The sequence below is a fragment of the Symphodus melops genome (assembly GCF_947650265.1).
Source record: "Symphodus melops genome assembly, chromosome: 7".
NCBI classification, from domain to species: domain Eukaryota; kingdom Metazoa; phylum Chordata; class Actinopteri; order Labriformes; family Labridae; genus Symphodus; species Symphodus melops.
Window position 1 is genome coordinate 18,294,283 of NC_136697.1, and position 23,138 is coordinate 18,317,420.

At 39.9% G+C, this 23,138-nt stretch overlaps 3 protein-coding genes across 5 annotated transcripts; 2 read left to right on the plus strand and 1 right to left on the minus strand.

Annotated features, from left to right (window-relative positions):
• Positions 1 to 1,033: 1,033 nt before the first annotated feature.
• On the minus strand, positions 1,034 to 7,428 carry ripk1l (receptor (TNFRSF)-interacting serine-threonine kinase 1, like). Its single transcript, XM_079348266.1, has 11 exons — positions 7,010 to 7,428; positions 6,557 to 6,721; positions 5,590 to 5,746; positions 5,321 to 5,458; positions 5,000 to 5,231; positions 4,654 to 4,803; positions 4,302 to 4,378; positions 4,118 to 4,193; positions 3,369 to 3,989; positions 3,097 to 3,246; positions 1,034 to 2,666 (listed from the first exon to the last, which is right to left on the minus strand). Exons 2-11 carry the CDS (start codon positions 6,715 to 6,717, stop codon positions 2,377 to 2,379), a joined length of 2,052 nt encoding a protein of 683 aa, XP_079204392.1. The 5' UTR covers positions 6,718 to 6,721; positions 7,010 to 7,428; the 3' UTR covers positions 1,034 to 2,376.
• Positions 7,429 to 8,941: 1,513 nt separating this feature from the next.
• dusp22b (dual specificity phosphatase 22b) lies at positions 8,942 to 13,002 on the plus strand. 2 transcript variants are annotated; one of them, XM_079347899.1, is made up of 8 exons: positions 8,942 to 9,137; positions 9,547 to 9,580; positions 9,663 to 9,745; positions 10,424 to 10,473; positions 11,364 to 11,438; positions 12,200 to 12,371; positions 12,536 to 12,629; positions 12,710 to 13,002. In XM_079347899.1, exons 1-8 carry the CDS (start codon positions 9,117 to 9,119, stop codon positions 12,787 to 12,789), a joined length of 609 nt encoding a protein of 202 aa, XP_079204025.1. In that variant the 5' UTR covers positions 8,942 to 9,116; the 3' UTR covers positions 12,790 to 13,002. The 2 variants fall into 2 exon arrangements, with proteins under 2 accessions (XP_079204025.1, XP_079204026.1); XM_079347900.1 differs by having other exon boundaries at positions 10,427 to 10,473.
• Positions 13,003 to 13,998: 996 nt separating this feature from the next.
• On the plus strand, positions 13,999 to 22,485 carry irf4a (interferon regulatory factor 4a). 2 transcript variants are annotated; one of them, XM_079348196.1, is made up of 9 exons: positions 13,999 to 14,117; positions 14,702 to 14,899; positions 15,012 to 15,198; positions 15,880 to 15,965; positions 16,104 to 16,278; positions 16,924 to 17,004; positions 17,292 to 17,690; positions 18,874 to 18,986; positions 20,104 to 22,485. In XM_079348196.1, exons 2-9 carry the CDS (start codon positions 14,702 to 14,704, stop codon positions 20,251 to 20,253), a joined length of 1,389 nt encoding a protein of 462 aa, XP_079204322.1. In that variant the 5' UTR covers positions 13,999 to 14,117; the 3' UTR covers positions 20,254 to 22,485. The 2 variants fall into 2 exon arrangements, with proteins under 2 accessions (XP_079204322.1, XP_079204323.1); XM_079348197.1 differs by having other exon boundaries at positions 16,128 to 16,278.
• Positions 22,486 to 23,138: the final 653 nt, after the last annotated feature.

Sequence of the window (23,138 nt, forward strand, 5' to 3'; positions counted from 1 at the left end):
CTCACACCTTCACACCGCCTCGGACGCTCTGTACCTCCTGCAGAGTTTCTCCCCATCACAAACTCTTAACCCTTTCCTTACCCGAGTATTTTTTACTCAATACAGGAATCTATTTTATGGTGCTACGTCAGTAAACCGTCGACACAACAGCACAGTCTTATCTGAAAATGTCAACCCGTTTTTTTGTAATGTACAGTGTAATATGATTATGATGAAAACTGAATATTTCTTTATTTGACATGATTAACTTCAAAAGGGAGAGGGGAGAAAATAAATAGGTGGAATTACGCAGGTGAAAGTAGATTCACAGGCGTAATGTTTATGTCTCGCACTGTTGTGCTGTGTTAATCCGTTGTGCGAAGTAAACATGACTTGAATGGATTTTAATCAATCACTCAGGACCAAATCTCTCTTTGAAAAGCTTAAGCTGTGGTTTGGAGATGCATTATCACAAAGAGTTGTTATCAGCTTGTCTCGTACAGTCACTTTGTATTCCCCTTAAAACATTGATTTGCTTTTCCTGCTATTGTTCTTATCATGCAACACAAGCTAATTATAAGATCTATCAATAATCAGGGCGCCTTTTTATTAGCGTCTGTAAATGTGAAATGGATGTAAATAATTTTGTTTCAAAAGGAGAAAGCCTGCCCACATTTGTATGGAAGCATCTTATCAATCGTGGTTAACAGCATGGAGGGATTACATTTCATTGGTTTGTCTGAGGAATTATCAAACTCACCAATTCAAATACGACAACATTACCAGTTTGATTTGCATTATATGTGTGTATACATATGTAATGCACAACAATGTTGATTTGATTCAAAACCTGTTTTTTCAATGTCAACATTAAAGAAGAAAAAGTGTGTGTGTGTATAGTGTAGTGTAGTCAGAAACAGCTGTCTACTTGTTGTCGTGCTTTCAGCATTTAACTGTAATGAATGTCGTGGGACAAAATCAGAAAGAATCAGCTGAACAAGAAACAATTACAGCTCAAGTGATTCAAAGCATAAAAAACACCTTTACTCCAGAGTTCATAAAACATACCGTCTGTACAAACAGTTTATTTGGAAGAGTGAAAAACAGGTTTTCATGATGCTGCACGTCAGTTTTAAAAAAAACAAAACATGAACACAAGTCAAGGACGAGGCCGTCTCTGGAGCTGATTCAAAAAACTGTATACGCGATAAAGTACAGTGCATCATTTCATCAGTTTGAAGACAATCACCTTCTATTACTTAGAAGTCATTCATGCATTTTAGGAGTAATCTTTAGAAACAGGAGTTCAACACTTAAAACTTCCTCTAGTGGACACACAGTTCTCACATAGTAAGACCCTCCCCAGCACCGACCCCACCCCGTGTTTACAATTACAGTTTCAACACCTCTTGTGTTCACACTCCCTTTGATAAAGTTTATCACACATTATGTGTCCCTGGATATGACTGAGTTACAGTCCACGTCTAATTCACTCGATGGCTGTTTGTATTCAAACCATCCCAGACTATGACACACATACACTGACTGAATCTGGGCCATAACTTCTTTAAAGTAATTTACAATCAAACGACGATTAGAATGGCCGTCACACAAACCGTAAATATCTACTGCTCTACTGAAAAGTTATTCAGTGTTGTGAAAAGGCGATCTTTACAAATTTACATTTATTGACGATTTGTATCAAAGCAAGAAAATAAATGTCTTGCTTAAGTGCAGAAGTTTACAACGCGTGTACCGTTTTCAATTTATATATATATTTTTTTACAGCACTCTTTGTGGCTCACACGACTCACCTCGAGTGTCTTCCAACAAAGACTGACTTGGCTGAGCTGTTGAGTTTTCCATGAGTATTTTTTTTAAGGCACTGACTGGAGTTTTAAGATTGATATACATTTTAGAGACATGACATTCACCGATTATCAACAAAGAGACTGAAAGAGAGTTTTGTAACAGGAACGATTCAAACAAATCACTTCTTTGTTTTTACGTTGGCTCTCGATGACAAACTACCAACCACCTCCTCCCGGCCATTTCAGTGTGCACCAGTGATGTGACGCTTCTCTGCGTGATGTGAAGACCATATTGAGCGTATTTGAAGAAACGTCTTGATGACACATATTTTAAAATCATAATCACAAGCACTGTTTCAGAAAGAAACGTTTCAAAACTGTGTATAGCCGTAAACTGATTAAACATACTGATTGATACATCTTTGGGGCTCCAGCTTTTCCAACACATTAAACATTTTTTGGCTGTATACACGACAATTCCAAGCCAAAATAAGTTCTCCGTTTGGTTTTAGTTGAACCAAAATACAACAATCATGAGCAGGAAGTCACTTAGAAGGAATGACAGATCTGCCAAAGTTTATGATTTTTAGGGCGAATGACCGCAGGTGTCCAATATCTTCTGGATGATGTCTACCTTTATGGATCCGTCCACAGCTCGACAAAGCTTTCCAATTGTGCAGCCGATGCTTCCCTCCTTCATCTTCCAACGATCCAGCATCTGGTGCACCATCTCTGGCAGACCGTCGCGGTAACAGTCGTGCTCAATGGTCTCTATTTCCACCGCGGTCAGACCGAGCCGCCGCCCGCAGCGCTTCCACCTGTTCCCGATGTTTTCCCTGAGCAGATCGAGGTGCTCCTCGGTCACAGCGTGGTCCTCTGAAAGGGGCAAGAGACACATCTATGAGGGCAACTACTTCAAATCTGATGAGATGTTGTTCAGCTCAAATTGGACTGGTAAGAATTTTTGAAATACTTGATTGATCCCTGAGGGAAATTTGGGTTCAAAGAGTTGCGCTGAACTTTTGAACTCATGATAATCGTTGCAATATTTATTTGAGCTCTCAGCAATTAGTGCATTTATACTGGCCTTTCAACATTTTAATGATGTAAATTAAAATGTCCGACCTCCAGAATCCACACAGTGTGTCTGCTGTTTTAGCTAACACATCAAATAAATCTGGCCGTCTTTCAGTTTCTGATTTTTTTGGCAGAAAAAGAAAAAGGAACCCGGAAGGGAACGATGAGCAACCGAAGCACACACACATACGATCGTATCAACTCCATAAAAAGAATGGAGGTTAGTTACCGTATTTCAGAATGCCTTCTTTGATACGCGAGATCGCTGAGCCGTTAGAAGTTTGGGACGACAGACTATTTGTGGAGTCGTAACCTCTGATGCTCATTGTGTTGTTGCTCCCAATCTGGATCCCGCTGGCATTTTGGATGAAAAGAGATCCTGCATAAAGAGCAAACACACAACATTTTAGATTTTTAGTCGGAGGTGAGAGAGGTTGCTAGTGGCGTCTTTCGCATTTAGCACTGCTTTGAGAAAAAAAAAAAAAACATGTTTGAACGTACCCTGATCTTGTGGCGAGTTACTCTTGCAAGGTGTCAGAAGACGCCCAGGGTTGACGTCAGGAGCGGACGTATCAGATACTGGGTAAGTCGGCCAGGACTGCTGGCGGTTATAGTGGGAGTTTGGGTGTTGCTGGTTAAACTGTGGAAGACAGGAGGTGCTGGCAGACATTGGCAGGTATAAAGGGGCAGGTATGGAAGAGTTCATGGACTCGCAGACACCAGGAGTTGGGCTGTAAAAAGCATCTTCATGGCTGGTGGGCTGCACCGGCTCAGCTTTGGTCCAGGAATGGACAGAGGATGCGTAAGAGGGTTTGTCTTGTTCCGGTTGCCTTATGGCGTGATCAGGAGTACTGAAGGGACTATTCAGGAAAGGATTCGAGTTGTTTAGATGGTGGCAGTTGGCAGCATCAGGCTGGTTCTCACTCATATAGCTACCATGTTTGTGGTACTGAAACTCCCGATCCAGTTTGTCCTCCAGAGCCGAAGGGCCACAATCTACCTTTGCATCCGACTGGATAGAAACGTCACACGGCTCATACTGGTTGCCATGCAGGTCCTCGATACTGGCTTCAACTGGCACGGGCACAGCTCTCTCTGAACTCAGCAAAGGAGCGGGGCAATCTAATAGAATAAAAAAAGATGAGTAGAGGCAATAAAGCTACTCACGTTTTTAACAACTTTGAAGTCATTCAAAAGTCATGAAATGTGCACAGAATATCAAGGCTGTCAGGATCACTATCAATACTCACCTGCTGACAAACAATCGTAGGTCATTGATAAAGATTTCATCTTCTCAATAAGATCATCAGGGCCTTCGTAGGAATCCTGAATACAAATTGAACGGTAAATAGTGATGGTAAATAGTCAGGACTCTCATTTTTTCTGTCATCATTTTAACTTCTCATCCACTGCAACATCAAACATCTGTTTTACCCTCAGGCCTCGTAAATCTTCCTCTACATCGGGCTCAAGCTTTTCCATGTAGAAAGGGAGGAAGAGGTTGTAGGCCTCTGCGATGACAAGAACACGGGGATGAGAAGATGAGATGTGAGATTCCACTTTAATTGTCATTACACATATACAAGTGTAAGATCACAAAGAGTGCACGCGATAAAACCCCCGAGGGGGCAAACGTCTTCACTCGAAGTTCAAGTAAGAAAGTTAACACAGCTGACAGCAAAAGTAAAACCCTGCAGCCTGGCACAAATCACAGAACATTTAGTAAATCTGTGTCACTTTTCCACAACGGAAGGTAGCCTACAAACAAACATTATAACGGGCGCACCTTTGAATGTTGGACGTTGCGTTGGATTGTGATACCAGCACCTCTTCATGAGCTCTATTATCTCTGCAGGCGTGTCGTCTGGAATATCGCCCTCTGCTGGTCGGTCCCCCTTTCGGACACACTGGCTCATTTGGTCTTCACTCCTGGCATCTGGAATGAGAAAAGACACTTCATTTGGATATCTGCATTAAGACAAAGTTATGTACCATAACCTCTTTTAACTTATAAACAAGCCTATTAGATGCTTAACCAGGCAGTGGTTGTTTAAAAACAAAAAGCTCCTCAAGGGTTTAAAAAAAAATGTATGGACAAAATGTGTCAGGTTATTTGGACTTCTGGCACTCACTTGCATATGGCTCATCTCCTGTGAGGATGACCCAAACTACAATAGCAAAGCTGTAAACATCAGACTTCTCAGTGGATGGTGTGTGTATGCTCTCCAGGTGTTCGGGGGCCATGTAGCTCAGTGTGCCGGCCCCTCTCGCTGCAGCTGACAGCCCCATACGACTCTTCCTGCGAGACTCCTCCCTGGTGAGCTTGCTCCATGTCTGGCAGATGGCCAGGCCCAGGTCTGCAATCTAGAGACACGGAGGATAAAACACTGCGCTTACATGCATGAATGATGTCAGAATGATAAATGTGTCACTGGCATTAGTTGGCTGTATACCTTGATGTGAAAATCCTTGTCCACTAAAATGTTTTCTGGCTTGATGTCCTTGTGTACAACATGTCTCTCTGTGAGGTAGACCATCGCCTCCAAAATCTCTAAGATGATTCTGCCCTTGATGGATACTGGCACAGTGACCTGAAAATGAGGTTATTTATGTGTAATTATTATAATATAAGTTATCATATGCTACAAAGGAACGGAGAAAACAGACTGCCATGTGAAATCTCTCCCTTTTTAAGTCAACTACAGATATTAAAGTTGCTGACCATCTGGAGCATGACCAACAGGTTGCCTCTGGGGATGAGCTCCATCACTAGCGAGCAGTCTCTATCCTCCATGATCACACCCAGCAGCCTCACCACCCGCTCATGGTTCAGGCTTGCCAAGATTCTCCCCTCCTCCAACAGTGACTTTTTACTTTCCCTGGAAAATAAAGCAACATATATATATATAATTTTTTTTTTCTTTTAGAAATGTCCTACAAATGGGCACTATTTGCATCATGTAGCTGACTGAGAGACGGACTGAGGAAATCTACCAAACTACTTGTTTAGTAGATATCAGCCATGATGAGACTGATCCACATTTTTCTCCAGTATGAACGTCAACCTTTTCTGAACAACTTCTACATTTAGCAACCATCATTCAGACAAGCTTTGCCAAAGAAATGAATACACTCATGTTCCATAAAAATAAGTTCCACGCAGATGAGCACAGACTTTGAGTTTAGAGAGGATCAGCAAACAGCTAGGTACACTTGATGTATTTGTTATATTATATGACATATAGCCCATTAATTACCATGCTAACCCTGCAATAGAAACACAAATGAAGAAGAATTAGACAGAAGTACTGACAGAGAGAAGATGTTTTCATGGATTTGATTTGAAGTGATTGTCAGACTAACATCCTCTTTTCAAACATTTCTCTCTAGTAGTTAAAAGGAAGTACCAAGAAATCAGATCATGCTTTCACTAACAAGCAGCCTGAAGATGGACTCACACACACGGCTTGTAAATAACATTGCATCGGCCCAATTCTACAGTCAGCATAAAACTATGTTGTTAAAGTGATTTTCACAAGATGTGAGAAGTGAAAGGAGAAACAGCCCATCAGTTTGGCTTGTGTTGGGAGCCTGTGTTAAAGAGTCCAGAAGGGGCACATGACACCAGTTAGCATTTAGGGGAAATACCCAGCATACTCCACACAGTACCAGATGTTCTCATTACTTACTCATTACGAAGAGGGCCTGTATATATAGTCTTCAACACCACCTGTCCGAGGGTTACATGGTAGCACAGGTAAACGTCTCCAAAGCCTCCATACGCCAGAGGTTCTTTTTTGATGAGATCAGTCGACCTCATTTGAAGTAAAGACTGTGGCGCGGTGGCCATCTCTCTTTAGAAACAAGAAAACAATGTACACAACCACTCACGTTAACGCAAGACAGGAAAAAAAACAAAAAACACCGACAACAAATACTAATGTACTAAGAGAGACAGACGCTCCAAACGTCGATAACACTTCAGCAAGCTAAGGATGTAAGCTAGCTTGACATCCACAAGTTAGAAAAAAGTTTATGCAACTCACTCACTCAGCCTTCAGACTCTTTCAAGCGACAAACTACATGAAACACCTGATTCAATTCCGTTTGGGAAACTCATCTGGAGTATTTAAAGCTGTTACCTGAAAGTCTTGTACTATCCTCGTAGTAGAGTACTGTGTTTGTAGTTCCGGGATTTTCTAAGACGTTTTGTCGTTCAAAAGCGAAACCAGACTAGGAAATGAAAACTACAAACAGCCTAACAAGTCGATTACAGATAACCGTCAAATGGCAACTTCAGATGTTTTGTGTCTGAAACGTATTACATAAAAAAACACGGACAGCAGCATAATATTGCTGTCTGCATGTTTCTGTTAAATAGGGGTTTTAGATTTAAAAACAATCACCTGAAATGGGACCGCTATAAATCAAGTTGTAGAGCATTGTCGACACCTAGTGGTTAAATTATTTATTGCAGCCCAGTGAACTTTATTTTGTAGGCTAGTTGGAGTGAGTTTGGCAATTTGAGATGAGTTATGATATTGTAACACAATTATAGATGCATTTATTTCACAATTTCAGCTACAAACTCTACTTTGAGACCAAACACTTATAATAATAACTGTGTTATTTTGGAAGCAAAATGCATAAGTTAAAAAAGTTCATTGATAAAACAAGAATTGGTTTGAAACTAGAATGGGAAACCACCTGAACTGTAGTCAGTGACTGCGTGGGAGCTTTACGATGTATTTTGAGCAGCCTATTTGTCAACAGCCACATTATAAATTCCTCCTTTCGCACACAAAAGCCACATAAAAGCGGTTTGCATTTCCTCCATTTCTTATCATTAAAGATCATTGTCTGTAATATTCAGGTTATTTGGAAAATGTCTGTGATAAATGAATGACATTGAATCTGGAGGTTACTCCCTGTTCCGAGTACAACAGATTACCAGGAAGTTGAACTAACTGTTGTATCTGTGGTGTAAAAATGCTGATATGTGGGGCCTCGGTAGCAGCATTATTTCCTGTTGACATGTGATGAGAATCAGTGAAGAACTTTAAAGTGAATACCTCTGCAACCACAACACTATAACATCCATTTGTGTAAGTTGTCTTACCTTATCTGTCAGGTTGCTGCTGACTGGCTCTTCCCCTGGGGGAGGGTGGTGTCTGGATGACCTTTTGCTTGAAAGGCACGCACTCCTGGATCTGTTTCTCCACCTCTGATCATTATATAAAGACGCAAGGTTACACTTAAACATTGTCACAATCCATTTAGATTGTGTTGTACTTTGGTGTGGTAATCAATTAATTTCAATTAAAAAAAACGTTATCACTCCCGGGGGGCAATTCAAAGGCACACAGAGGTTAATGAAACAATGATTGAATGCAGCAAAAGCCTTATCCCATTTTTTCCCCATTTGACATGTTTGCCATACTTATAATAATACTATAACTAATAATAATAATGTTACCTATGTATTATTATATTTTAAATCACCACTGGTCACTTTAATCTGCCAACCACTGCACATAATTTCTACATTGTCCTGTTGAGTTCACCCCATATTCTGTATCTTCTCTACTATTTTTCAAAATGTTACTATTTTATTATTATTTTTTGTTTATTCCTGTACTGCTGCTGCAACGCCTGCATTTCCTCTCTAGAGATCAATAAAGTAATATATTATATTCTGTCCAATTTGCACAACTGTTATTTTCAACAACATCATTTTGATTGTTGCCTATTTGATGAATGCAAAGAAATTATAGGCTCTATTTAAACCGTAGAAAAAAAGAATTTTGAAGTATTTGTATTCGATCTCACTCCAAGTTGGTAAATTGGTAAACACATGCTCATATCTACACTGAGGTTTGCTAATTTTGCACCTGTATGTTGTATTTGTGAACTTTATCTAAGAGTTAAGTATTTTTTCCAATGGGAAAATACATAAGTAGTATTCGGATTAATTTAGAACAAGAATGACGGTGTTGGTTTTACAAAGGGCCTGCCTCCGCAAAAACTAATATAATTCACCATGAAGTCCACTCGCTTTATTGAAGAAACTACATTTCCCAGCATTCAAAGCGGGGAGCTCGGCCAGCGGTGCTCGGTTTGCTTGGACGTGGAGCAGCAGCATTTGCACTCCTATAGTGGGTTCGGGAAGCCGTGAGTCCGCTTCATACGCGTTTTGAAACATCGAGGGAACATTTCTTTTCTCCATTGTCCTTCCTGCGGGTTTTCAGCATGGGTAATGGAGTCAATAAGGTAGGATTTCTGTCCGCTGCACGCGACTATTGAGTTGACGTACGAACGTGGTCTTGGGCATTTTGAGTGAAGTTAAGGAGATGGTGGTGCTTATCAATATTCATACAGCCTTTGCCAGAATTAGCAAAAGTAAAGTTGTGTAAGCCCAGAAGAAAAAAAATGATTAAGCTACCTAAATTATTTATCTGATTATTTTGTTTAAAATAATTACACACATAACTTGTTAACTTTTGTGGTTTTACTGTGAAATTAAACCGTATTGATGAGAATATTATTATTATTATTATTGATTAGAATATCTCATTAGGCAAATAACTTCATATAACTTCAGGCTGTTGTGTAAATCTTAACTGATTTGTCTGAGCATCTGATGCTCTGTCTGCTTCAACCTCTAATTCTGTCTTCATAGGTCCTGCCTGACTTGTATCTGGGAAATTTCAAAGGTTTGTCTTTGTGCAATTTTTTATCAATTTTAATTCTATAGTGGCCATGAAAGTGTATGCCTGTGGTATGTGCTTACTCTAGATGCAAGAGACAGAGAACAGTTAGCCAGAAACAACATCACACACATCCTGTCCATTCATGACAGTGCCGCTCCAATTCTCCAGGTAAGACACTCTCCTTGCTATATGACATTTGTATTAAGTTGTCTTACGCTTCTCATTAAAGCTCTACACAAAGTGGTCAAGCAAGTAATGATGAATGGATCAGATTTTTTTGAGACCCTCTTGGCCTGTCAGGATACATTTCTCACGAATCTGAACAGACCACAAACCGGTCTGTCAGGTCGTGCAGGATGAGGTTCCATCAGGCTGCCTCCTGACTGAGCAAACATTTCTCAGTTGTCAGTGAGTTACAACAACTAGAGAAGTTTCACACTCGTGATAGTTGGAGAATCCTGAAGAATGCCAGTCAACAACAGTTGGTTTGGTCAGTGTCCTGAATTGTGTTCTTGTGTGGGTTTGAGAGTAGGCGGTTGTTCCTGCTTGGTCAATGTGGACTGTGCAATCGGGCTTCATTATTATATTATCTAGGTATTCTTATGGATGTTACGTTTCTCTGCCCATACAAAAGCAGCTGTTGTTCTCAACTTTGTAATGTAAAATATGAATGTGTCTATAAATCAGCTTTTGATTGCCTTATTCCTCCACACAGTAGCACAGCTTGTATTTGCCTTTAGCAACACACACATGAATCAATCTACCACCTGCTGTTAATCGATTTGTGTTTGTTGCATAGAGGAAGTGGCTGCTGCTGTAAGGTAACTAGTATTCTTTGTCCCCCAGGAGATGACCTATCTGTGCATTTCAGCAGCTGACCTGCCCACACAAAACCTGTACGTACCAAAAATGTGCAGCAATACACGCACACACACGCACACACACACACACACACACACAAGCAATAATAAAAGGCTGAGGCCGAGAGACAGAGAGAGATCCTCATCCATTTGAGGCTGCACTGTGTGGGAGTATTAAGTTCATTTTCTCCAAGCTAACGTGTAAATGATATGCGTTAACAGCGTTTCGTTGTGATCTCATTGTTAGAATAGATCACAGTCACATGCAGCTCTTTTGTCTGTAGTGTGCATAGACACATGCAGGGGTTGTGCACTGCAGCATGCAGTCTGGGGATGAAAGATCCAAAATTTGGTTCAAGTGTCACAGAATGATACCCTGATCAAATAAACATCTGAAAAAATTCCGAGACTAAATTCCCATTTCAGACGGCTTCTGTGCTGAGAAGGCAACTCAGCTGATCAGTTTGCAGTTTAAGCATGACGGTAGGTGCTGTGCCTCTATTTATACCCACCCCTCTACCTCCTAATTTACACACACAAATGCACACTAACGCCCCTGTCACTCTCTCTCCCTCTCTCCCTCTCTCTCTCTCTCTCTCTCTCTGGCCCGGTTGCCTCACAGTTCTTATGTCACAGTGTGAGGTGTTGGGAACCTGTTCTGTGAAACATGACTCCGACTCTCTCTAAAACCTGAGATAAACACACCCTTATCCTGCTCCATCCAGGATGGTACATTTCAGGGTTAAAACTATCTGCGCTCTGCATGTGCAACAAAAAAAACAAAAAAAACCAGACGTGCACGGATGTAAACAGTCCGTCTTTAAATGTGTGTGAGTTTGAGGACAACATAAGAGCAGATTTTTTAAAGTGCTCATTATAGTTTAATATGATCCTAGCCAATTATAATTTCTGTTTGTCTCCCACAGGACCCAGTACTTTAAACAAAGTATAATGTTCATGCATGAGTCCCGCCTGAAGGGAGAAGGCTGCCTGGTTCACTGGTGAGAGAAACAAAGCCTGTATATTTTTAACAATGCCGGATCCAAGCTTCACTCATGCTCTATTAACCAAGATAAGCAACTCTAGTGGCTGAACTAGCTAAAGTACCTCCATCTATCTTGTTGGGTTCTATATCTAGAGCTACGAATGAGGTCATGTACCATGCCGTCGAGTGAAGCCATGTGTTACCGCTGCACAGAGGAGATTAAATGATAAGCAAGAAGCCTATTCTTGAACTTCCCAAAACGGAGTACAGTATCACAGTAGAGGCACATTGTGTGTTTGCTGCATGGTAGCTGACCATATGTTCACAGGGGGGAGTTATATTTGGGTAGACAGAGGGTCTTCTCAGAAGCACATTGGATCAAGAGGCTTTTTACAGTATCCAATTTGCATTGCCAAACGGCTCTCTACTAAACATAAGATTTGAATAATTAGGTTTTTAATTCTTATACTATTCTGTTTGTAACTGTTAAATGTATATCTAATCAGTTTCTACACCTTAGTTTCCTCATTTTACCAAATAATTGTTATATTTTATTCTGTCTTCACCGCTTTGTGATACAGAATCAAACCAGCTGTGTTATTCCCTGTTTATATGTCTCAAGCACAATCCTGGATTACCCTACTGAAATGTATTTTCTTATTTCTTCTTCATACCTATTCAAAATGAAAAGGACTTTGCACCTTGCAGCACACTCAAAAGAGTTCTCCTGAAGTTAAATAGTGTCAAATATCTTTGTCTATCCTTCTCTTCTTCCAGTTTGGCTGGTGTGTCGCGCAGTGTCACCCTGGTGGTGGCTTACATCATGACAGTGACAGGACTGGGCTGGCAGGAGGCACTCGCAGCAGTCAGGGTGGCTCGGCCCTGTGCCGGACCCAACCTGGGCTTTCAGCGGCAGCTGCAGGAGTTTGAGGCGAATCAAGCAGATGAGGTAAGCCCTGGAAACTGAGTATTAGTAGCTTGTGTACCAGAGATAGGAAATGTATATTTTTTAACTGAATAAACAGGGAATAAGAGAGTAAACTATCAGTGTTTTTTGGGTTTTTTTAGAATTAGTTGCAATGTCATAAGAAGATGTTTTTTTTCTTCCTGTAGTTCAGACAATGGCTTCAGATAGAATATAAGGATAACCCCTTCAATGATGAGGCTGATGTCCAGGACTTGCTTGCAAGGGCGTCTAAAGTCAATGGTAAGGAGGTGAAAAAACAGCCATCTACCCCACCAGGAGATATCTGATCCACTCTTTTAATCAGATATTTTACCGTCCAGCCTTGAAAGTACCCCTCCATGTGATCTCTAGTACATCGGACCTCTCTGGAAGTCTACTGTGCACTGGAATGAACTACTAGCAGGATGTTTATCACTGCTGAAATGATCATTTACATATCACAGACACTACCACTGGAAGAGACCATTACTTGTACAGCACTTTTTTTTTTCTTCAAGTTTAGCTTTGCATGATGTTTTTTGTTTTTGTTTTCTAAATTATAAATGTTGCAAACAGACTGTTTTGTATGGTGTCATGAAAATGTAAAATTTTGAAATAAAAGGAGAAAAGTTAAGTGTTGGGTGAGCCTGTCAGTTGGTGGGCTGTCATATTGGAGGTGATAAGATACATTCTGTGATGTGTTTATGTCTCTGTTTCCTGGTTCTTTTCCTGTTTGTCGAATGTGCAAGCGAGGTCATGCATGGTGGCATCACAACCACAGAATCATGTTCTTTTCACACTCTTTTCTTTTTAGTGGTCTTTGTAGATCAGGGGTTCTCAAACTTTTTTAGATCATGGACCCCTTTCAGATGAGAATTTTTTCCAAGGACCCCCTCATTATGGTATTGTTGATAAGCACATATGAATGTATTCATGTGCAATGGAATTCTTTGCCACAATAGAATGAGGCTACATTTATACTTCTTTTTTTTTTTTATCGTGACTATGAAGTGACAAACATGTCAAGATCATATCAGAGCTGATATGTTGACTGTGTGATTTTATTGGTGCAATTCACATTTTTTTATACCCCCAAGCTATGGTCCGCGGACCCCTGGAGGTCCTGGGACTCCACTTTGAGAACCACTGCTGTAGACTGTAAGGCACAATAAAGATCAAAATCAACAATTACTTTTAAAGATTATAAACTAAATAGAATTCAAAGTACTGATAATGGCACACACGGACACAGACACTAGGGGGCAGTAATGCACACAATTACCTGGAATAGACGCTTTAATAAATGAGCCACGCGCCTTTTAATAAGCTTTTCGTCCTAATATCTTCTACCGTGAAAATCAAAATTCGGCGTAACAGGTTTTTGTCAGCGTTTGACCTGAAAACGGAAAATGAGGTGAATTCACAGACTTCAGAAAAACAAAAAACATGTGGGGATGAGTGTCGATATTTTCTGCTCGGTTTTGTGTGCACACAATTGTTCCACTCCACTCAGCTCGGTGTCTGCTCCGGGTGACACGAGAGGGATTCCCCACCGCAGCTCCGTGTAGGCGTCCAGTTTCACAGAAATGTGCGCCCCATTGCTGCGCATCTCCCTTTTGAACCTCTGAAAAGCAGCGTGAAGCCCCACAGGCCCCTCCTCCCTATCACACATCAAGATGTGATAACGTTTAAGAAAAAGGACAGCGAGAGCTAAGCAGATTTCAGCCGAGGAGCAAAGAGAGTTTAAAGGTAAGTGGCTGCAGCTCCTTTACGATGAGACTTTGTGTGTTCAACATGAGAAATTATTAACAACACTGAAGTGTGTGTGTCAGCACTGACAGGTGGAATCTCAAGTTGACGTCAATTTGGTAGCCTAGATTTGTTTTATTCCCTTTAATATTCAGTTTCTGTTTGGCTGTTTTGGTCAGGTTTAAATCTAAATTGACATATTGCTCTTTTTCTTTACCGTACATTGCTGCCAAATTGACTCATGTTTTTTTATTGATTCGTGTAGAGGGAGTTTTTATACAATTACAGTAATAAACAGTCAATAAGACCTCTCCCCAAAACATTAGAATTGTAAATGAGAAGTAGGCCTACCAAAAGTGTCTGAAACTAAAAAGACTTTAGATAGCCTCATTTTAAAGATACAGTGTGGGGTTGCATGTATGAAAACGCATGTGGAGCAGACTTACCACAAGAAGGGCAATTATAAAATAAAAGTATAACAATTGCAAAACATCATAAATATTTTAATTAACTGATATATTTATACTTATTACAACCAAGAGTCTTCCATTCTCACCTGCTTCATCATGATTCTTTGTGCACAGATGAACTTGGATGAGAGTGGTGGCCTGTCGGTCAGCTGCGGCAATGGCAAACTGAGGCAGTGGCTGATTGATCAGATCGACAGCGGGAGATATCCCGGCCTCGTTTGGGAGAACGATGAAAAATCCATCTTCAGGATTCCGTGGAAACATGCAGGGAAACAAGACTACAACAGAGACGAGGATGCTGCACTATTCAAGGTCAGATCAGTAGTCATTTTAAATGCACTCTTATTAACTCTTCAGAGCCTTCACTTTTAAAATGGCATGCCTCAAGAAGAAGTATGATTAAATCTTTTCAATTATGTTACAGGCATGGGCATTGTTTAAGGGAAAACATAAGGAAGGAATCGACAAGCCGGACCCCCCTACATGGAAAACTAGACTACGCTGTGCTCTTAATAAAAGCAATGACTTTGACGAGTTAGTGGGAAGAAGTCAACTGGACATCTCAGAGCCCTACAAAGTCTACAGAGTCATTCCAGAGGAAGCTAAGAAAGGTAAGATTGTGAAATTATCCATCAAAAATGCAGTTTATGGTCTAAAAACTATTCAACCGCCCATATACAATGCAAGATGTACACTGTTATTTGTAAAAAAAAAAAAAACATTTTATATGGTCCAAACTTTTATAATAAGTTAAACATCCAAAGGTGTGCCACAGCAGTGCCTAATTTGCATGAACAATACACTGCTACATCTCACATTGTTTATAGCCTCTTGGCAATGTTTTTTTCACACGCACATGCACCACTGCTGCTGATTCTGATGAAGCAGGAAGTACAAAGGAAGCCAAAGCATGTACCAAAAAGGCTGCTGTGCTTTTTTAAGAGGGCTTCGGTTACTAAGTGCAAGGGTGCACATAACTCAACGAGACGACCTCCAGCCTTGCATAACTAAGTCTCTGCCATCAAGCAACAACAACAGCTTTTGTCACACTAGAGCAGTTCAAGCTACCCTGGCTAACGGTTTACTCTCGAAATGAACAGGTTTAACGTTGCACACTCTCTGCATAACACACATTAAAATAGAAAGATGTGAAAAGTGTGAAAACACATGTTCGTTGTGTGAACCTGCTAAAATGTATTAGGCTAGTGAGGTTCAAAGAATATTGCTACTCACATTTACTCTCTGTGCTTGTACATTTTTTTGTGATCCTGCTTTCTTGGTTTTACCTCCAGGGATGAAGATGAGCAGTGTGGAGGAGACAACCTCACATGTGAACGCACATGGTTATATCCCTGCATACACATCTCTACACAACCAGGTCAGAAGATTGATACTGTGTGTGCTGCATGCATTGAACCTATAGCAAAGAAATCTATCTGCAATGTTAGTCAGTGTTTAAGTCTTGCATTTAATGTCAAATTTCTCTTGAGTGATCGTCCTTGTTACCCTCTCTCAGGGACCTGGATTTATGTTTTCTCAGGAGAGAAGAGACTGGAGGGATTACTCGCCACCAGAACAACAGCCTCTTCCTCAAACACAACATCCGGGGCCACATTCAGAGGTGCAGTTTGGTCAAAGCCACTACCCATCAGCGTTTGGCAGGGCCTGGCCTGGGCCTCACACAGAGAATGGTAAGATGTGGCCACACGCACGTCATGGATACGACATTAAGAGCAGGTCAAGATCATACGATTTGTGTACATTTGTCATTGTTATTATTATAGCTTTGTTGTTCTCATTAATGAAAAGGTTCGGTTTGTTCAGTTTTTACACATTTTTAAAAATAATTGCATCAAGTTCCAAACACAGACACTTCGCTGTGACATCTTTTGTGTCATTTGAAAAAATAGACAGGTGTGCGTGAATATATGTTGAATTCAAAAGGAAAGTGAAAATTAAAAGATGAGGTGATTCATCATGTAATTCTGTCATCTGTCTTTTAATTGCTGTTTTCTCTGGCCATAAGGTTTTTTATTTTACTTACAGCTCTGCCACAGACACCCAACACCCACTAAATCGTTTGATTGACTCCACCAGTTTACTGATATTAGGCCTTTACAGTGCTTTAGGTTCTTTTAAATGTGCTACATAAATCACCACTGACTTGACTTGCTGTATGACATGAACATTTCACACGTTCTTAAACTTGTGTTTGTTCAGATAACATTTAAAAAAAGGACATTTCCAGACCTTTAAAAAAACAAAACAAATGTAATGACCTTTCATATTCAGTGCTCTTCTCTCTGACCAGTATTTGTTGATTTTATTTCATGTAGGTTTTCAGCTCTCATTCCACACCTACTTTTCAGAGTCTCAACTGCCCATGTACACAGCGGACCACAACAGTGCTGTCACAGGTATCAAGAATCCTCTCTGGCTCATTACTCGTCAGACACACTCAGAGGTTCACTCACATACTTGTATTTTGAATATACTTATGTTGCATTCATAGATAAGAAAATACAAACAGGCTTACTTCCCCATTCTAAATTCAGAGCTGTGATACAGAGTCTACAGAACACAAATAGATGATAGATTAAAGAAAGACAGTGAAAAGGGGCTTACATTTATAACAGAGCAAAGTTACAGCAAATTAATTTTCCAGCAAGAATACATCTGTTTAACACTTGTCTCTTTCTTGTAGATTTCAGCCTGCACGTGTCCCTTTACTACAGAGAGTCTTTGGTGAAGGAGGTCACCACCACCAGCCCAGAAGGTTGTCGAATCACCTCTTCTTCGTCCTCTTCTCCATCTTCTTCCTCCTCTTCATCGCCATGCCCGGAGGACAAGTTTCACAGTGGGGCAGAGGTCATCCTTTTTCCATTCCCGTACCCTGAGTCTCACCGGCAGGGTGCTGAGAAGCTCCCTAATGTCCTGGAGAAGGGTTTGCTGCTTTGGATGACGCCTGATGGGTTATATGGCAAACGACTCTGCCAGGGTCGTGTGTACTGGGAAGGACCTCTGGCTCCATATTCAGATAAACCCAACAAGCTGGAGAAGGAGCAGCCGGTCAAACTGTTGGACACTCAACAATTTCTTATTGGTAAGTACTTATGTGTTCTGTTCTGTCAAACCAGCACAAAAGTAGTGATCAAATCTCTTTTAGTATCTGTACAGCACACCTTCCATTCTTAAAAAGACTTAGGGTGGATGGAGTCAGACATCGAAGAGGGTGGAATGCGAGGAATAGCCACAGGTTGGATTCAAACTCAGGAGCTTGGAGGATTATAGCCTCCTTACATGGGGCGCATAAATGAACCACTTGGCTACCTGCACCTAAAACCATGCATTTTTGGAACAGTTTTGTAGGCATAATATTTTCGAAAAAGGCTATATCATATATTATTTTGTTTCAGTGTTAATCTGCAAATTAAATAGGGCTGTCTGATCAATTCAGAGTAGAAACGAGGACTACATTCTGCTGTTAAATGGAGAAGGCTGAAAGTATCGCAAAAATGGATGATAATAAGAACACAGGGCTTTAAACTGTATTTAATAAAAGTAGTTCAGTTATTTATGAAGTTATTGTCCTTTATACGAGTTTATTCGACTGAACGTTTTTATTTTAGACCAAAGATTGAGCAGTGGTTTAATACCTTAAATCCCACAGAGCAGTCAGTGCAGGTTTGTATACACGGGTTGCAGTGTAATGTAATGAAAGCGTAATACCTGTAAAGGTCGCTGCTTGCTGCAGACTGTCTCACTTGGTTTCCTGTCCATCTCAGTGAATAGAACTTTAGATGCTGCTTGTCTAATGTAACCAATCTGGCTATTAATAAGAAGTTTGCACTTCTAACTGCTCTGCTTCAGATGTTCACAGGATGATAACGTTGTGGTTGTGTTGATAATAGATATGATGTTGTTGACGATCAATACTAAAGGCCTAGCTGTATGTGCTTCTGTTTGGTAAGTCCCTTTTAAGAAGCCAGTAACATTCTCACTAGGGGTCCAATGTGGCGTAGAGTCCCCGCCCACCTCCTGTGGTCCACCACTGAATGACAAGGTGGTGTTTTTTTCTGTTATTTCAACAAGAGTTTTCCACCAGTGCAGCAGATTTGTCCCAAAAAGTGGTTTTGAATAGGAAAGATTTTGGAACATGTATTCTTAAACGCTTCTTAAATATAAATTTTCAACATGACAATTTGAATGGTGTGATTAGTAGCACCCATCTTGTTTTTTTCATGTAAAACACATCTCATTTTTCGTCTCTCTTCTTCTTCTTTCAGAGCTTCAGGATTTTGTTCATAACGGCCGGCATTTACCGAGACATCAGGTGGTGCTGTGTTTTGGAGACGAGTACCCTGATCCACAGCGCCCAAGGAAGATGATCACAGCACAGGTAAAACTTATGTCAGCCATTTGAAGCTTTTTTTTATATTATATTATCAAGTAATTTTAATCATATCATCATAACATCATAAATCATAACATTTATCACTTAAGAATACGTATGGATGCAAATGTTTATTTTTTTTAAATAGAGACCGCTGCAAAAATTAGACTACACATTTGCTCTAAAGACTTTTTGTTCACTTGCATATTTCAAACTATCCATTTGTAATTCTGTCTAAAACCCCTTTTCAAACATAACTACTAGGCTTCCTGGCACCCCAAATGTGTTACCTTTAGTAGTTTTGCTGAAGCTAAGTTGGAACACACCCTGTTTTGAGCTAGCTTGAACGATTACCTGCTATAATCATACATAATAAAGTAGAAATCAGTGGCAAGATTTCTCAGAAGGAAACAACTCTTTGACTTGCAATATATTTTGTTCTCCACTAAATTATCTTAGCACTTCAACCTTTGGTTGCATAGTGTGGTGCCAATTGTTTTTGCCTCCGGTAGTTGATGTGCAATGATTGTCCTCAACTTGTTTGCCACAATGTTCGCTTTAGGGTTTCCTGTCAGGATACTCTTTAACTTCAAGTGAACATGCTGACCCGTGTCAAAATAACCTATTTACCTCAACCTAACAAAGTGGTTTTGGTGCTTCAACATCAGTCCATTTGACAACCGTAACACATACCATCATATGTTAAAGTACCCAAACTTATTAGTGTAGTTTAAGACAGTATCAAAGCTTGAGTTATCATCGACATTTGGGTTCTCAGGGTTTGAACAGAGAAAGTCCTGTGTTTGACCAATTGGCCTTTATGGCTTTTAAAAAAAACATTGTGACAGTGGTTTATGCTATTTTGGTATTTTGGCAAATAAAGTTATAAAAAAATAAATATGAAAGATTTGATTTACAAAATTCAAATTTTAAACATTTTTTTGGGGGGAGAAAAATATTAAATCAAATTAAGTATTACAGTTTACTACCAACCAGTTAAATTAAATTAAACCTACTTTTTTTTTTTTTTTTGATTCTTTGTCTATAGGTATTACTCTGTTTCTTTCAAGTACAAATAGCTAACCTGAACATATTTCACATGTAAACCAAATTTCCTTTTTAGGTGGAGCCAGTGTTTGCAAAAAAATTGGTGTACTATTACCAACAGAACAATGGCCACTTCCTGCGGGCATTTGATCACATCCAGGAGCAGAACACATCTTCAGCTATTGACTATCTTGCTCAGAGACCTCTACAACACATTCAGGAGTAGTAGCATGCATTAACACACACACACACACACACACACACACACACACACACACACACACTCAGGAGTGCATGAATGTGAACCCCTGTCCCTTGATCACACTTTGTGCCTGCAGCAGTGTGCACTGTACATGAAACTGAGGGGTAGAGATGGGGAAGACCCTGTTGTCTTCACTTGCACACCTATGTGTTGCACTTTTCTGTGACTGTGGCATGATGTGTTTCTCTTCTTCTACTGGTGATATAGTGACAGTGTGTAGGATGCGGTTTGAGGGTGGGGGTGATGAGGGGAGCGGAGGGCGACTGAGACAGGAAGTACTAGCACAGGTGCACAGGAAGAATGGCCCCCAAAGGCACACGCTCATATTTCAAAAGGATGAGTGTATGAATGAACGCGTATTGTATTTAAACAGGTAACAGTTGACTTTGTGATTGCTTCACTTTAAACTCTGCAGTGGAACTCAGGACAATCATAAACTATGCACAATTTGACCCAAAACTATGACCTTCAGTACTTGATAAGATCAGATTACCATTAATTGATCCTCAGAGGGGACATTCAGGTAAGCAGAAGTGACTAAGTGAATTGTCAGGAAAACTATGGTTAGTCTAATATAGACCCAAGTTCATGGTTTCAGGGCACCAGAGGTCTGGTGCTGTAATAAACAAACCGCTATCACAGATTGTTTATTTATGGGCTGCAATATGTCTATTTGAAGGCACTGACAAACATCAATTTCTTATGTAGTTTAACCACCTTTAAAAATCATTTAAAAGTATCAGATTATTCCTTTGTCAAACTGACAAGAAAGCTCACAAAAAAACGTCTGTAGATTGCTATCTAACAGAAATGTACTTGTTGTAGATTAAATATTTAACTTCTGTCCACTATGATCTACACTTTTCTAAAGTAATTTCAAGCCATATTTTTCAAACATTTATAATGCTTGTTAGCATTAGAAATCAAACGTGTGCTTTTCAAACACGCTTTTTTGCTCTGCAATGGTTTCCAGTTGTCCAGAAGACAGGGTCGTTTGGTGTGCCTATCTATGTTTATTGGTTTCTTATATCTGTTATTTTTTGTTATATTGTACTGTGTAAATACTGTATATTTCAATGTAGGTTTAACCCTGCAGTTTTATATGAAGGAAATGCACTTGACTTATATTTGTTTTTTAATGAGGGTGTGTCTGTAAACTTAGCTTTTTATAAAATACTGTAAAGCCAAAAAAAAAAAAAAAAAAAAGGTCACCAGTTTGAGTCTTACCATCAGAGAGCAGCTTGAGCCTTAAGGTCCATCAACGCTCAGAGTGATGAGGTCTCTGCAAAATACACACTCATCCCATAACTTGTAAGGAAACTATACCTGTTCCTTTTTTACCTGAAACTAGTGACCTTACAAATGGGAAGAAAAACTGCCTTTGTGGCCTGCATGCAGGTTTTGGAGAGGGGGGAGGACTCAGGTTCCCATGCCCTACATACAGCACAGGTTCTCTCTACTGCAATCCAAACATCCCAACGTTGAGGAATGAGTATACATCTCAAAGGTTTTGTTATGTTTTTGCTTTGTGGTCCAGAGTTTCGATCTCTGCATGTACTTCCTTCACACTTAAAACCACATTACTTTCACAAAGTCTGACCAAAATCACAGGCAAAACCATTTTCCTTTTGGCTGTTTTTGGACGTCTCTGTGAACAATAATACCTCAGTGTTTTATGTCTAGTTCATCACTCAATTCTGTGAAATAATTTCTGACTTCACCTTTAGATGTCTGACTTAAAATATCCAACGCAAATAGTGAGTCTTTACCTAGCTCTGTGTACAGAATGGGCTGTTTTGTTACAGTAAACCCTGATGTAGTGTATGCACATGCTCAGAATCAGATAAAGGACCTCTTGTGGGTTCATGTTAGTAGTCCGTATAGTTGCACTATGACTGTAATCAGGATTTGACATTCACAGACCAAGGTTACAACATGTGACTCCCCCACCTACAACATCAGTGACTCAAACTCAGATGGGCACACATTCTCACATCACACTTCAAGTTACAGAAACACATTTTAGAACAGGCCACAAGCAAAATGTTAAATTATGTGTTTTCACTGTCGTTTAGTATGATACATATGATTAACAATGAATGCCAAGGATTGGTGTGGATTATAAATGTATTAATAATATATTATAAAACTGCCAAGTGGATAAGTGATTTATATTGAAATAAAGTTATCATTTTCCTACTATTCATGTCTTCTATGCTGCTTTGTCTTTCGGCTTTTTAAGATGTGCAAACCAAAGCTGGGAGAGTGAATCATATTGAAGGGGGAAAAGACTAAAAGCCCCAGTAAAGCAATAACATACAATACAGTATGTCTGTATTTTAAGATTGTAATACAACAGAGGAATTTGTTTCTAACCACCAGGCCACATTTTGATACTTAAAACAAAAAACTCGAAATGTATAAAATGAGGCTTCAAAATCATGAAAATAAGCTTTTCTCTTCTCTGTGCAGCTGTGGGCGTGTCCTTTGTTATTGTTACGAAACCACACCCACTTTCGGGAAAGACACCACTCAACTTTTAAATTTTAAAAGACAATGGAGGCTTCATCTGACTGCTCTATTCAACCTGTTCAGCTCTACACGTTTCAAACATTTTTTGTGACCAACAATAAGAGAAAACTAGTGTTCCATTATAGGCTTAGGCCCGGTGTTGTACCTTATACCCTTTACCACAATAGGTGCAATAATCCCCACCATTTTCAACATGACTTTGCCAAAGATAATTTCACGAGATTATCAGTTGTATCTACATACCGGCAGGTCCTTAAATGTTTGATGTGGGAACTGCTGTCATGCAACACACAAGCTAAGCTACAGAATTTACTCTG